This window comes from Diadema antillarum, unplaced genomic scaffold (genome assembly GCF_040938485.1).
Source record: "Diadema antillarum isolate AM-2024a unplaced genomic scaffold, OU_Dant_1.0 seq00000570_RagTag, whole genome shotgun sequence".
NCBI classification, from domain to species: domain Eukaryota; kingdom Metazoa; phylum Echinodermata; class Echinoidea; order Diadematoida; family Diadematidae; genus Diadema; species Diadema antillarum.
In genome coordinates this window covers 138512-154282 of record NW_027271508.1, presented here as the reverse complement: position 1 = coordinate 154282, position 15771 = coordinate 138512, and the positions used below count along the sequence as shown (strand labels likewise).

The 15771-nt window shown below is 39.7% G+C and overlaps 1 protein-coding gene across 1 annotated transcript; it reads left to right on the top strand.

The window, feature by feature from the left end:
- Positions 1-3427: 3427 nt before the first annotated feature.
- Positions 3428-15361, top strand: LOC139735333 (uncharacterized). Its single transcript, XM_071646080.1, has 3 exons — positions 3428-3893; positions 13361-13588; positions 15048-15361. Exons 1-3 carry the CDS (start codon positions 3433-3435, stop codon positions 15244-15246), a joined length of 888 nt encoding a protein of 295 aa, XP_071502181.1. The 5' UTR covers positions 3428-3432; the 3' UTR covers positions 15247-15361.
- Positions 15362-15771: the final 410 nt, after the last annotated feature.

Genomic DNA, 15771 nt, shown 5'->3' with positions numbered 1-15771 from the left:
GCTGATCAGTGCATTTCCATCACCATGTCATGAATATCATCGGGCCCAGGAAGAGAAAGCAGAACTTACTCAGACACACCCAAGAGAGGAGAAGAAAACGCAGGAACAAAACTTTGTGTTTCCTAACATTTTTTTTTTCTTTTGACTTGGTGGCGGTCACGTAGGTTAAAGCATAGCTGTTGGATTGAGTAATCCCATATTCAGCCAGGGTAGCAATAAGACAGTCTCTATGTGAGTCAGAGCTTACGAACGACTCAAGGTGTTTGTGATGTCATGAGGGAATCTATGTAGGATACAGCACAATATGAGAACTACACTTACTCATTTCAAGACCTATCCCATTGTCCCCCCCCCCTTCGCCTTCCCAATGCGCAAAGATGAATTGCAATAAGTTATATTCGTAACATGTAGACTCGATTCATTGTATTTTCCGACAAGAAACGACAATTTTAAATTCATCAATAATGATGCCGCATCAATGTGTATCTTTCAAGGGGGTTTGATGCGTACAACATGACTATAAGAAAGTGCTAATTTGAACAGGGGTAGCAACAGTGCATTCGAGAAAAAGACACTGAACAGGGGCATTTGTTATCAACCGTACCTTGCTTCAATTGATTAATCATCTTTAAATGATAATTTGCGTCAAGTTCTACTTCAAAATATGGAACGCATTAAAGCAAAAAGATAAGTAGAAAAAAAAAAGTGATTCGAAAGCATTGTCTTGGTAGTAGCATGGTAGTGAGAAGTAGAAACTTCAGAGGAAAGCCCCTTTAATAGAGTCAAGGGTCCAGGCTAGGAACACTTTTGAAATCCATATTTGGGGGGGGGGGGGGGTATTCATACTGGCAGTGTTTTATAAAGTGCACTCACTTTCCAGTCCAGTCCTCTAAGCGGAAAAACATTCAAATCGTCAGTGGGTGTATCATAACAATTATACCCAATCTGGCTCATCGCTGGCATCCGGAAATCGAATTTTCGAAGTATCTGAGTTACATCGAATTATATGTTAGATGCTATTAATGTCGCTAGAGCATCTAAAATTGAGCACAATGACCTATATAAGTGCACTTCCAATCCCTACCCGTGTTTTGATCGAGTTGTTTTCTATAACAAGGATGATGTCCTTGCCGAGACCTTTAAGCAGTGTGTATTTCAAGAACCTCGTCACCATGGTTACTCTATTCAACACGGTAAGAATACTTTCGTTTTTTCATTCGTTTTTTTTTTTACTGTGAATTTACGCATACAACACTCCAAATTTCATTTCGTGATGGAATTATCATAGAATATACAATGTTGCCAAAATACTGTATTTAGTCGGCCTATCTATTTATTTTTGGTTTTCTTTCATATTTTCACTAGTTATTTTGTATGTTACTAGAAATTATCCATGACAAAATGGGAGTTTTTCATAACTTCACTTCTGAATATGACTACTTCATGAAGCTGTTTTTAATAGGCAGAATATCAATTACGGACAGAGAAATGCATATTACTAGCAAACGTGAGAGGCCGGTTTCCCTTTCGATTATGTTTATCCATGATGTCACGTTGAATGGGATATGACAATCAAAATAAAAGTAAGAGTAAAATAAGTTTGTCCTTTGTTTTCAAACGCCAGCTCCATTAATTTGTTTGGGAAGTTGATGTATAATCAATAACATTCACCCCAACGTTTAGTTCTAAATCATTTCCATAGTATGTTGATTTCCGAATCAAATTTCATTCTTAGAGAGAGCAATAACAGTAGTAAAATCATCAAGAACAGTATAACTGTTACCAATCTCGGTGCCACATATACAGAGCAGCACCAGTATCCGGATCAGACAATGTGGTGTCATAGAATATTTACTATGAACTTGTCTGTATTTTCGCCCACATTAATAATCATCATTCTGTACATTCTCCGGCTATGAAATAGTTTGATTGCTTTATGACTTTGAGTTTGATACCTATATAGTGTCTTAGTGCTAAAGAGTCCTTTGAACAATACCTGCATCCAGTAGGTGATTTGTATCACACTGAATAATGACTCAGATGTTCCTAAACTCATTCCTATTTTGACCTTCGCAAAATTGCACAAATTTACTACCTGAAACATAGCTGCAAACAATGGTTGCAAAAAACGTCAAAAACTTCGTAGCGAGATTAAAATTCAGGTGCTGGGATAGATAGTCCAAATGAATACAGTCTCTATTCTGACAAGAAAATCTGACGATAGAAGATTTTAAGGGAAAAGGAGACGAAAGGACACAGCCTGACCTACATAATCTGCATCATATGTCGCGTGCATGATGCGGCCCTGTCCATGCTAAATTTAGTAACCAAAACTTAGAAAAGCGATCTATCGAAATGCAGAAATGGCGGGGATTAGCTCCTTCAGAATATTAGGCTGGTTTCGAGGAAGGGGGAGGGGTATTGATGGCGAGCCATTTGGGCTGTACCGATGGTAAGTCTAAAGTTTTCATTTGTTTTCTGCATATATTCATACAAAATCGGCAGCAATGATTGGCGAATTCCCTTCACAAAACACGCCTTCCGTCAACCAATTAGGGAGTCCGACGCTCCTCCCCGGGAACGGACAGCTAGTCTCTCAGAGCAGACCGTGTAAGTGCCTTTTCAATTTTTGTCCATTATAGTTAACAGTCCTTATAGCAAGAGTTTAAAATGTCAGTGCTTGTTGAACTATTACAAATGGCGTATGTGATCGTTCAGACACTGCAAATGAATTACACAGGTTTTGTCCTTAAAGGCATAACTGCTCTCCTATCGACGACCACAAGAACAGTGTTAATTTTTTTCGGAAAGAGGCACATTGAATTCTGGACGCTGGGAATCTACTTCCCTCCCAATATGATTACATAATATACATACAGTATAAAATGTGTCACTTATGTTGGTCTACAGTTGGGACAAATCTTTGTGTCACATTTAAATGGAATGCTGCATTAGAATAAGTCGATTTCAGAAAAGAAAGTTTAGAATACACCGCAATCATGCATTCTATATGGGCATATACAGGCACATACCTCGCAAAGTCATCTATAGTATCTAAGAGAGGTTGCTCTCTTCCTACACCCATCACTTTTTTAAAGTACAATTTATCAAACAATGGTGCGCGCATCTGCATTCACAAGGGTCTACTCATGTAGACTAATAAGTCGTGAAAATTTCAACTCTCGCGCAGCACTCTGACGCACCTGTTTCCCCATGACTGTCCCCCCTCCCAGCTCGCGAAGAGTCAACCATCCCCATCTCGCGTCTCTGCTACAAGGCTTCGAACTTCATAACGTCTGGATCGCTACCGCGAGTAGGAGCAGACCGAAGGAGCTAGACCCAAGACAGGACTTGTGTATCTCAGAAGACACGGTGACTATCTTCAGTCAAACGTACTAGTTGGCATACCCCTGCGAACAATCTGCAGAAGTCATGGGAACTCTTGTGCTAACGTTATTACTTGGAAGCTTAGCATGTCATGTGCTTGGACAAGGATTTCCTGGTAACCCAGGAGGCGGGTTCCCTGGCCAGGGCAATCCCAACTTCCCGGGACAGGGCAATCCAAACTTTCCAGGACAGGGCAATCCAAACTTTCCAGGACAGGGTGGTCCTGGAGGTAACTTCCCAGGACAAGGTGGTCCCGGTGGTAACTTCCCAGGGCAAGGAAACCCAGGTGGTGGATTCCCTGGACAGGGCAATCCCAACTTCCCCGGACAGGGCAATCCAAACTTTCCGGGACAGGGTAATCCTGGAGGTAACTTCCCAGGAGCCCGACCAGGAGCACCCGGATTCCCAGCAGGCGGCGGTCCAGGAGGACCTGGCTTCGGACCTAACAACCCACCGCTCCTCGGCTGCAGACCAGGATGGACTAACTTTGGAAATTTCTGCTACAAGTAAGTCTATATTGCACTAATCTTCAAGTTCTTTGGACGCGTATCATCACATCCTGTTCAAAGTCTTATCGACATAGCTCCGTAAATTCCATGAAAGGAATAGCAAAAAAGTTTAGTAGTTAGGCCTACAGGGAAGGGATCGCGTGGCAGTTGCTAACCAAAAAATCTCGAAGCAGCCATGACTAATAATTGTTATTGGATTGGGAATTGCGCATTTGTCATATATTTCATTTTCATATGTCAAATATTTCTTAAAATAAAAAGTTTCGTATAGTATAAGATAAGGAACTCGATTTTAACTTAAATTGTGAATTAGACCGCATTAGAGCTTGAACCGACTCTGCTCCCATCTTGCGAGAACATTGCTTGTGCAATAATCTGAGGTGGTTATTTAACAGATCATGCCCACAATTTTAATTGTTCAGATCCCCGTACTGGAGGGAATATCCCTCCACGATGCACGTTTGCACTTGCATCTTAAAATCCAATCTGATGCTCAAAAAAAAAATACCCGCAGTCTCCTATAGTAAATATGAAAACCCTGAATCATATTGTGAAATTAACATCTTCAGCAAGTCCATGATATCAGATTGTTGAATGAAAGAAATTTAGGCCTATAGATCAAAAGAAAAAATGCGCGAGGAGTAAATAGGGAGGACAGATCGCTAAACATGGACAATGTTGAAATGTTCAGAATAAATGGAGCCCTTGCATTCATGTGGTAGAAAGAAGAAAATGTCTGTGATATCATCACTTTTCATGAGTCATGCTCCGCGGCGCGGTGGGTCGCTGTCATGGTTCTCACTTTAATCATTATATGGGGTGCCAGACAAGTTTAATCACACGAACACCAGATTGAACGGCGGGAAGATGGCAACTCTTTCCTCTATCACTGGGGATGCCACACTACACTTTCCGGGAGACCAATTAGTGGTAGGAAGACTCCTCTTAAGACCTTAAGACACTCACGTCTTACTCGGCTATTCTCACTTGGATTTTCATTGTGATTGGGGGAATTCCGCAAAGGGAACAGCATTTTTTTATGATAACCTTATGTCTGTGTGGACGATTCTGGCACTCACTGCAAAAGCGCTCATTAATTTGAACTATGACAACATTCTCAACAATCTCAACATTCTTAACTGTATAAAAACTTTCATCATTTCTCGTCATTTCACTTCCTTGCCCTGATAGTGATAGTACGTGGACTAAATAGTTTTGATCCCCTGAAAAAAAAGAAATATATACATTTGGGAAAGTTAAGTGACAAGAAAATATCAAACACGTGTTGTTTCTCCTTACGGCATACCTGAGATCGTTACACTGATGCTGTAACATCATCAGTAATGAAAATGAGTGTGACGTATTTAATACTACAACGGATGACTTACTGAATGTAAATGCAATGACTGATTATTCTCCACCCTGCCTTCGCATTATATACCAAACAGAAATTGTACGCGTTTTATCTTAAAAAAGACCAACCACCAACAACAACAACAAATCGATTCCATGTGACAACTCATGAACTTTACACGCAATATCATAAATGAATTCTGCAAGAGTACATTGTAGGTATTGCAGCATTGCCATAATCTTGTATTGATACACCGAGAAGGGTTCGACAAATTAACGTTTCACGGCATTATGTTTCTTAAAATTTCTGGTGAATGAAACTGGATAGTTGTTTGTCTTGTCCGCATTTCCCATAAGCCAGGTGCAATCTGTCAGGGTTTATTTGGGACCGTTTAGAAGTATAAAACTCAACTGTTTCTTACGGTATTGTATGATGATATTATGTAAATGATATGAATTAGAGAAACGACAGAAGGAGCAAGATAGAAGCTGTAGCCGTCATTGTTGGTTTCATTTTTCATCTGAGAAGATGGCTGGATAGCCCATATTTAGGTGCAATAACTTTTCTTACATGGGGTACAGCTGGATGTCAGGTGGGACAACTTTATCAGGTTATGTACCCTGCTCTTCGCCATTTCTGAATGAAGCGGGATCTTTTACGTGCTCGAGTTGTGACTCGATCTTTCAGAGGCGGGACCTCAATTTTATGTCCTATCCGAGGGACAAAGTGTTTTGCCTCTTACTAGAGGGGATTATACACAATCTTGCTCAGTTAGACTTGAGTATCGAGCCCGGGTCCATTGGATCTGGAGGAAGACGCGCTACCGACATCCCATTATGGCAACACTCAGCTGTTTAGAGTCAGCTTTAGCTAAGACATTTTCTTTTCTTTTTGCGGTAGAGGAAGAGGGATTAGAAGACTACCTTTAGCTTACCCTCGTTGTGTCAGTCTACTGCTGTAGAGATCAAGACGTATAGGGTTGGTTAGCCACAAGCAGACTTTGCAATATCCAAGACCATTGCATTGTTCCGCTGACTCACAAGGTTTTGAGGCGACTGTTGGGTAATAGGACATCAGCGCGTGCCTCATATTGTCCAGAATTCAGTTTAATAACCTTTGGATATCGTCCAGAGCCTGCAAGGCTTGAGTGAAAATTTAGTTTAATTTGTGAGTTTCTGCGCTAGATCAAGATTCTTTCTGTAGTTTTTACCATAATCGATTTTTTTTAATACGTAGTGAATAATCAGTTCCTGTTGTTGTTGTTGTAAGCTAGAAAGTCCATTCAAACACATAGATAAAACAACTTTCTGAACTTATTATTATTATTATCAATCTTAAAGTTACAGTTATTATTACTGTTATGAAAAATGAATTGAACATTATCATTCTTGGAAAAGTTTGTTTTACCCTTACCTTGATATTCTGTGCTAAGATAGTTTGAGTCACGTACAGCATTTGCTTGTTAATCTCTCTTCAACAAGTGTCCATGAAATAGCGTAGGTGCTAAGATCACTTCTAATACCCGGGTTGGAAGAATTGCGTAGTGTTTCCTTGAAGAGGATTTACACTTAATTGAGTAGATCTTTCGAATAAAACCTCCATGATGTAAGTAAAAGAACGCAAAGCTCCCTCTTACACTCTTCTCTCCTCTTAATTGTCTACCGGTCTGTCTGTCCATCTCTGATTTTCTACTCTTCTCTCTTTCCGATGTACATGCAATATCTTAAGTAATTGTGGAAGGGAAATATTCTTGAACTGCATGCGAGAGCACGGGTAAATCATTGAAACTCATTACCACCAATGTTAATTATGATTAAGCCATTAACCCATGAAAATTGCACGAATGGCTGACAACTCCCTGTCCAGATTGACATACAACAACCTTCGCCAAAAAGAGAAGTGCACGACATCCGTATCCTGTCCTTTGCATAAATTAGATGACATAGATGAGTCAAGAAAATGACATTGGCCAAACATTTCGAGTCATCGAAATTTCTGATTGCAGATAGACAGTTTTGACAGTTACAGCTCGTTATTCCGAAGGTTCGTTATTCCGAAGGCTCTTTATTCCTAAGATTCGTTATTCCGAAGGTTCATTGTTCCGAATTTCATTTTCGGATTAACCAATCTTCGGAATAACGAACCTTCGGAATAACGCCACAAATTGTCGGATTAACGAACCCTTTTTCATTTTCGGATTAACGAACCTGTAGGTATAGGAAATTTGCGTGTTTCGGATTAACGACCCTTCGGAATAACGACCCTTCGGAATAGCGAACCTTCGGAATAACGAACAGCACCCGTTTTGACGGTTTAATTATTGAAATGTCGCTGCCATATTGTAAACACTACACGCAAATCATACTACACGCTGCAAAACAACGATTTTAAATGACGATAAAGATAACACACCGAGTTCAGAAAATCTGTCAATGCTCTTGTTTTTTGTCACGGTGTTGTATTTCATAATGTAATAGACTGGAATGCCGTTGCTAGCTTTGCTATTGAACCCGATGTATGGTACATTAAGCGGATTAATATCTTTGGTATGTGAAGTGTGATGGGGCAGGAATGCAGAGGGCCTGCGTCACTAACTACACCAACATGGGGTAACTGGACCCAAGGATTGAAGGAGACAAATATAGTGACATTGGCCCCTGCCTTATACGTATAATCACAGCATGCGGTTTCAGTTTGAAACAGTAATATAGAGGCCAAAGGTGCATCAAAAATATGACTAATTCAAGGCCAATGACGCAGCTCCTATCCGTTGTCTTATCATTCTCCCTCTTTCAACGTTGAAATCAGTCTGATCTTTCTCCACTCTTTGAGCTGTTTTTTTTTCTTTTCTTGGGCTGTTTTTTCTTACAAACAAATTTACCAGAGTTCTTTTGTTTTTTTACCCTGTTGTTTTTCCAAGTCTTCAAATTTGCTGATTTCAGTCAATCACTACTTGTGCCTATCAGAGCTTCTTGGAGGATTTTGAAGCTTAAAGTTATGCAATGGCTTTCAATGAAATATTTGTCACTTGCCCAAAGTTCTAACCACTAAAATTCACCTCCCGAACTCCGCGGCCCCTTTACCCCTGACAAGTGTGCCTGAGTCATGATGTTGATTAGAAGAGAAGGCACAATGCAATGAAGGCAGCTCCGCGAGGCGGCGAGCCCCCGGTTGACGTCGATAAGGTCTCGTTTTCTGGAGCGAGGGTGGCGGGAGTACGTGAGAACATGACAAAGTTCTTGCTGTAATGTTCTGTAAGAACAACCTAGTAGCAGCCCACTTGTGTGATACAAGAGGGTCATCAGTTCTTGCATTTCAGTACTATATTACCCGTTAAGTTCTATCATTACGAGGAATGAACAAGGCAGAGTAACAATTTGCATTCACGATGATAATGTTTGTTCAATGTTCATTACCATGCACAGAACTATTATGCGAATCAAAAAAAAAAAACGTTCATATTACTCTAGTTTGCACTTATACACGCTACACATAGTTCAGCCATACCACAGTGCTTGCAAAAGATACATGTACAAAAGCATGATGTCATACAAAGATTTATGCCGAGATATTGCTATTTAGAGCCCAAGGGTAAACATCTTTCACCAAGAATCAAGGGAAACACACTGTGAGAGCAGTTCCTGATTTGACTTGCCAAAATAGTAACTGTTTCCTTCGAATTTTCCATTCCCAACTTTGTGAGGTGATTTTAAGACGTCATTTCTATTATAGGAGGAAGGTTATGTTATTTGTAATTCCTCCCAGAGAGAAAGTAGCGCGATAGTGTCACCAGATATCTCCTCTACAAGGGCAATGTAACCTAATGATTATATAACATTCCATACAATCATAGAACTAAAGTAATAAAGGGGACGTCATAGACCTCAGTACTTACCACGTGTCATGTTTTCATTTATCCTGAGGTCATGATTTTGATTAGGCACTCATTTAGGCAAACAGAGACTTACAAAGACTTAAAGAAAATGAAGAAGAAGAAGAAGAAGAAGAAGAAGAAGAAGAAGAAGAAGAAGAAGAAAAGAAGAAAAGAAGAAAATGGGATAATGGTGACGATGCCTAGATTTTTAGCGTAAATTTTCGTTAGGTCTACTCAGTGGACACACAGCGTCTTGAACAGGTATCTTTCACAATCTATAATCTAAGAAAGGCATTTTTATGTTTTCCCCCTAAATCAGCCACATCCGAGGTCATAAATTCCAACGATGCTTATTACTTCCTTCACGGCGCGTGATGATGATGAAGACGCGAAAACATGGGACACAGCATCCTACAGCGGTGCCTAAAATATTTCATTTTGCAGGACGTATTTGTGGAACTTTGAATGACATACGAGGGGTTCATCTTCGCGACCTATCCTTAGCTGTCGAAAAATTATAGGAAACAGGTTCGCGTGGCGGTGTACAGGAGACAAGCAAATGGTTGCACCTTTGAAGGGTTCTGCCATGCCTACAGTGACAAGTCTTTCATTATTCTCCTTTCGTCAGCGATAAGAATCACATCCCTGTAATCTCAGAGATGGTTGATAGCAGGTTTAGACACAGTCTTCCGACCTCTCTCTTTGCGATCGTATCACCCCAGTTTCCATAATTTTCTGATCTTTTTGCTGCTAACACATCTCATTCGCACATTCCGATTACGCTGCTGAAAGCATCGATGAAAGGCAAAGGCCACTAGACACTCAGGCGTCACTAATGGAGAATAATCCAAAGAAAACAAAAATCGAAGAATGTGATACATCATAATAAATGAAATGCACTTAGGTTAAGACAACTATGTACGACTCCATAAGTCGAAGAATACGATATTGGAAAATGTTTTGAAGTACACATGAAAAGCGCCAACATGCGTCATCTCGAGGTGCGATATGATAGAAGAAAACCGAGTCCAGATTTGTAAAGTAAAGAAAATTGAAATCAATTCTGCTGAAATGAAAGAACGATTTGATAGTCTTCTGATTGAGGAAAACGTCTGGCTGTAATACCATGTTGCTAACTACGCTCTCCGTTCATCTATTGTGTGACATAAATCAACTGCTTTTCAACTTAATTAGATATACACATAGTGAGGAAGCTGTAATGTTAAACTTGAACTTGTGTCTCTACATTCCTTATGCTCAGTATTGCTTAGCATAACACAGGTTTTCGTTGATTACTGATTGATGATGACATGAAGCCACGTGACTAAATTTTCAAGGAATTCGTCTCCGAAAGAAGTGGACATGAATTACTTTCTCAATCTGAAACAGATAACAAGGGTTGACCATAGAAATGGAGGGAGAGGGGTAAGGCTATATCAGATTAAAATTCAGTCTGTTTCATTCTAAGCAAGCAAAATTGTGATTATATCAGGGACGTTGGAACACTCTTACATTCAAGGCGGGAGGATCGAGAGTAGGAATCACCCCCTCTACGATGAATTTCACAGGCGGTGTACATTATGGCATGCGACAAAGCGTAGATCGTCACACTAAGTGCTACAAGAATAAGAAAATAAATGTGAAAAAAAAAAAAACTCACAGGACCTAATAAGAAAGTGCCATTATGCAGTCATCTATGCAAGTCACTATTTGTTAACTGACTCTTTCGCACCCTGCTTTTTGTTACACAACGTAAAGTTATTGTTTCGACGGTATGGCGTTCTTCATGATGTAGCAAATAGTAATATAATAGTTATATAATCAGGATAGTCCAGCTACACACACGTGGTCAAAAGCAGCCGGACTCGTCTGGTTCGCCTGAATCTGCTGTGGCGTTTACTATTCTTTAAAGAAAGATGAAAAGATTTGCCCATGAAAATTAGCTGACCACTTAGTCTTCTGCACCAAATGTTATGATAAATGTGAAAGTTTCACCTTGTGTGATATCTTGAACCGCCTCTTACTTTCGACCAAATCAAACACATGCCGGCGTTCACATATTATCAACGCGTATCATCATGATCATACAAACCTTCGGGGATTATTAGGAAACTTAGGCGTGCGTGACTCATGCGAACCAAGCCTGGCGCCATAGCGCACTTTTTGTAGACAAGATTTAAACATAAATGAATTAAAGGTGCAGTGATCTAGGAATTGATAGGTTTACACCCTGGATCTGTAGTCAGAGTCGACTTTATCCAGTGTGAATGGTGCAACCTTCTTGTCTGCTACTGCATCCATGCATGAATGATAAATTCTCTCCCGATATTTCTTTTTTTTAAATGTCTTCACGACTTCACCTATTTCCGGCAAAAAACGCAACTGGTTATCATTCTGACACTGATCCTGTCAAAATAAATACATATTATGAAAGGTAATTACTGCATGGTTACCAGTGTTGGGAATAATATTTGCGTGTCTGATCATGCTGGCTGCTGAAGAAGTTGCGTATCGTGTGTTTAAAAACGAATTCAGAGATGATTAAGATTACTCGTCTGCCTCATGTTCTACAGATGACAGAATCCCTCCAGCCCACTTGTATCAAAATTTCCCCACGATTGTTAATGACTTAATCAGAATATTCACTGGTATCTTAAAAAATGTCAGAAATTAGACGATTTATTAACCAAACACTTCATGTAAACTTGACGATATTGTGATGCAAAGAAAAAACACAAGAGAACATTATGCCGTCATCATTGAAAAAAAAGAGATAAAGATAAAGATTGAGATAAAAATAAAGGCCAATAATATAAATGAAATAATAACAAAAAGAAGTCGCACCAAATGTTCTATTTTCTACCGTAAACTTCTGAACTTCACATTTAAGTTTAAGAATAATGCCAACATCGTAATTTGAAACATTCAGTCGCTAGAGAAGCCATTGTGTTGTTATAAGACTTGCCACTGAATCATTTCTTAAGTTTTTACTCTGCGATTAACCTTCTGTCTCTGTTGAACACTATTGTTTTCTTGTAATCACGTCTGATGTATGTTCTTGAAAGTTTCGACGCAGCCATCGGGTTGACGAACGTAGATGGCGCTCTTCACATATGACTTGTCAGTAAAACGGTCGATGCTTCCAACGGTTTTGTGTTTTCAAGAGGCAGTTGTTGATTTGTATTCTTAATTGTAGTCAATTGACCACCGGCAGTCTTGTAACTAACCCTTCGCTTAGTTTATACATGTGTTTGTGTTTCTTTTTCCGATGTCACACATCTACAAAAATTATGAAGATCTGGTGAAGAATTCCCGAAAAGGGACCCCACTGGTTCATTGCATTATTGTTTATGTACAAAAGTAACGTAGACCAGAATGCAGTCTGTGCTCTTTAGTTGAGAAAAAAAAACAAGTCAAGAACTGCTGCAGGTGATTAATCTTTGTGTCGATGCAAAATGATACAGGGATCTTCATCATTAAATGGAAAGACAGAGATATTTGCGATCTCCGTGAATTCGTCCTCGAAATCTCGGTCCTAATTTCCCCTCTTATACCAACTTTTCGTAGTCTTTTCTACAAATGCCAATGGATGTCCGCTTCCTATTTCTCTTACAACCATCTCCATTGCAGCGAATTCTATGTCTTTTGATATTTTTAAAATCGATTTTTGTTAATGAATATAGCATCATTATGTCTTTGACGCAAAGAACAACTCCCCCGATCAATAGCGCGACTTCCTATATTATAGCGCCCTCTGCAGGTCGGGATCATTTACCTTGCCTTCGGAAAATTCTGACATCCGCATTAAGCCCTGCAAAGTAGGGAACGTACGCAAAGAACGCAAGTTGGAGTCTGTTATGAGATGTTACATCTTAAACCTTGATTTTATGATACTAACAGTTCCCTTTGAAGGGTTTATTTTCGTTTTAATGGTTATTGCTCATTCGATAGTGTGATCCGGGTTAAAAAAAAATAGTTATGATAGATGCTTTTCTATAAGAAGGTATAAGCAAGAGAAGTGTTCAGACCTATGTTACAAATTTGGACAAACTTCTTACCAGATACATTTTTGCTATTTACTGAGCGAAATATTTAGGCGTTGAAAACGAACTAGTTATGGTTTGTGTTGTGTTACGTGAAATGACGAGTTCCTTGTTCTTTCTCTCTCTCCTTCTCTCTCAATTTATCTATCTATCTATCTGTCTGTCTGTCCGTCCTTCTGTATGTCTGTCTCAGGTACTTCTGGCAGAGACTTCCCTACGATCAGGCCAACAGGGTTTGCCAAAGATTCTCAGCTACAGCAGTCCAGGGCAGTCACATTCGGCCACCCCCGGGTCACCTCATCGTTAGCAAGGATATCCAGCATAACAAATTCCAACACAACTGGCTCCGGTACACCGGCGGTGGCAACAATAAAATTTGGATGGGTCTAGCAGAGCTGCCATCTGACCCGGAGAGCAACCGGTAAGCCGCATCTAGGATCTCGATTTTATCAGGAAAGCTGATCACTGTTGCCGTAACATGTGGTTCATGTGCTTCATTGTCTTGTCTTGAACCTGGTTGTAATTTCTCGTGATGTCTTATCCAATCGACGCGACTCGTCATATTCGTCAGTATACTCGTGTACACGAATCGCAATTCATCACCGTCCATCAGACTCTAAATTCGAATGACTCACAGCTATCCATTGCTATTGTTCTTATTTTACACCCATTACTCTTAAATCAGCACCACTACCCATAACATCAACTTCATTTCACTTACGTCATAGTCATTGCTCATACAATATCCTTCTCTGCTGTTACCCCTTCGTCACCATTACTCAGAATTCGTCTCCATTATTCATACTCAATCGTCATTAGGCGTAATATTTCGTCACCATTGCTGACATCCAGTCCTTCTATACACATGCTTCATTCCTTCACGCTATTACTAGTAGTTCTACGATTACTCCATCCCCATGACTCCAAATGATTGCCATTAATCTTACTCAATCATTTTTAATTGTAATCACCGTCATGAATTAAAGAAGATTATGAAGAAGAAGAAGAAGAAGAAGAAGAAGAAGAAGAAGAAGAAGAAGGAGAAGACGACGAAGAAGAAGGAGGAGGAGGAGGAGAAGAAGAAGAAGAAGAAGGGGAAGGGTTCAAATTTGTGACTCCATAATCACGAAATGTTGATAAAGTTGCAAATCAATACAGATTTTCTGCTTTGGTAATGACCATAAAGTCTCCATACTCCAAGCCTTCCATACTGATTCATCTCACTTGATTTGAACCACAGAAACAAGAAGGCCTGTTAGCTAATAAACACAGGTTTGAGATAAAGCAACTACAATCATCATTATACAGTCAATCTTGGAAATTTCGTATTTACCAAAAAAAGTCAATTTGAAACATTACTTCGCGTTCCGCAGAACGAGTAATATATAGTGCATAATAATGATAATGCACTCTGAACACCGCAAATCAATTAGATAAGATATGAGACAATACATCGTATGTCTGTATTTCACTAAACAAACATTAATAGTCTCTGGTTTTCAGCAGTTGTACATCACTGTACAGTTTTATTTGGTTGATTAAAAGTCCCAGATTGTATAAGGCAATGGAGCTTTACATAATTCTGTAGTTATGATGTACATAAATGCTTCCCACATTACCTTTTCTTACACCACAGAAAATAATAGCAAGTTTTAATATGAAGACTCTATCGATAACTTCTAAGCTCAAACTACAATTTACGGTAGCTAACATTTCTAAGTTTTTGTTTTTACAGCAAACATTACAATAAAGCTTATGCATATCTCACTTGATGCACGGAATCATGATATCTCAATTCTGTTGGAAAAGATAACTGTTGTATTCTATCATGTAAAGCAGGCCTAAACGATTTGGCGTTACTTTCTGCATCTCCTCTGCAGCTATTTCTGGGCTGACGGAACGGAGTTTTTCTACACACGCGGGTACCCAATTTTCAGCCGCTTCAAGCCCGACCAACCGCAGCAGAACGCACACCGACAGGGAGTGCATAGCTTTAACAACCGGCCAGACAACACTTGGGTGACGACGAGTGTAGAAACCGAGGTGTCTTTCATCTGCCAATATCAATACAAAGTCTAACTGGAACACCCCGTGCCGCCATCAGCTACTATCGAACTGTCTTTCTATCGAAATATGCAATGAAAATATCTAATTAGACACAGGGAGGAAAAAAGAAAGACATTCTTCTGTTGATCAACCGGGATGTGGCACACCGAAAATCTTTGTCAACCGCACTGAAGGCTCATTTCCACCATTACTGCTTTTGAATCCAATTCTGTGAACTTCTGCAGTTTTGCTCGTGGTTGGTTGCGAGTTTGGAAGGACACTCGTTCAGGAGCCCCTTGTGTCTGTGTTGCTCTACCCGGCAAAATCTATTCGACGCAAGCATTTTTTTTCTACTCCTTTTTTTTTGAATTCTGCATTTGTGACCATTTGCAGGTAACCAGTCAGTGAGTGTTTGAAATCAGGCAAGATGTGCAATATCCAAAAAAGGAATTTTCATAAATGCATATCTGCAACTCAAAATGCTGGAAAAATAACGTTCAGTTCAAAACCGAAATAAAAAACCCCTGATCTTTAGAAATGAAGTTAATCTGGATTCGT

Excerpts from the sequence above, each read along its gene's own strand:
- LOC139735333 (XM_071646080.1), top strand. The coding sequence starts at position 3,433 with ATGGGAACTCTTGTGCTAACGTTATTACTTGGAAGCTTAGCATGTCAT. Across the intron at positions 3,894-13,360 it reads TTTGGAAATTTCTGCTACAA|GTACTTCTGGCAGAGACTTC; the intron begins GTAAGTCTATAT and ends TGTCTGTCTCAG. Across the intron at positions 13,589-15,047 it reads TCTGACCCGGAGAGCAACCG|CTATTTCTGGGCTGACGGAA; the intron begins GTAAGCCGCATC and ends TCTCCTCTGCAG.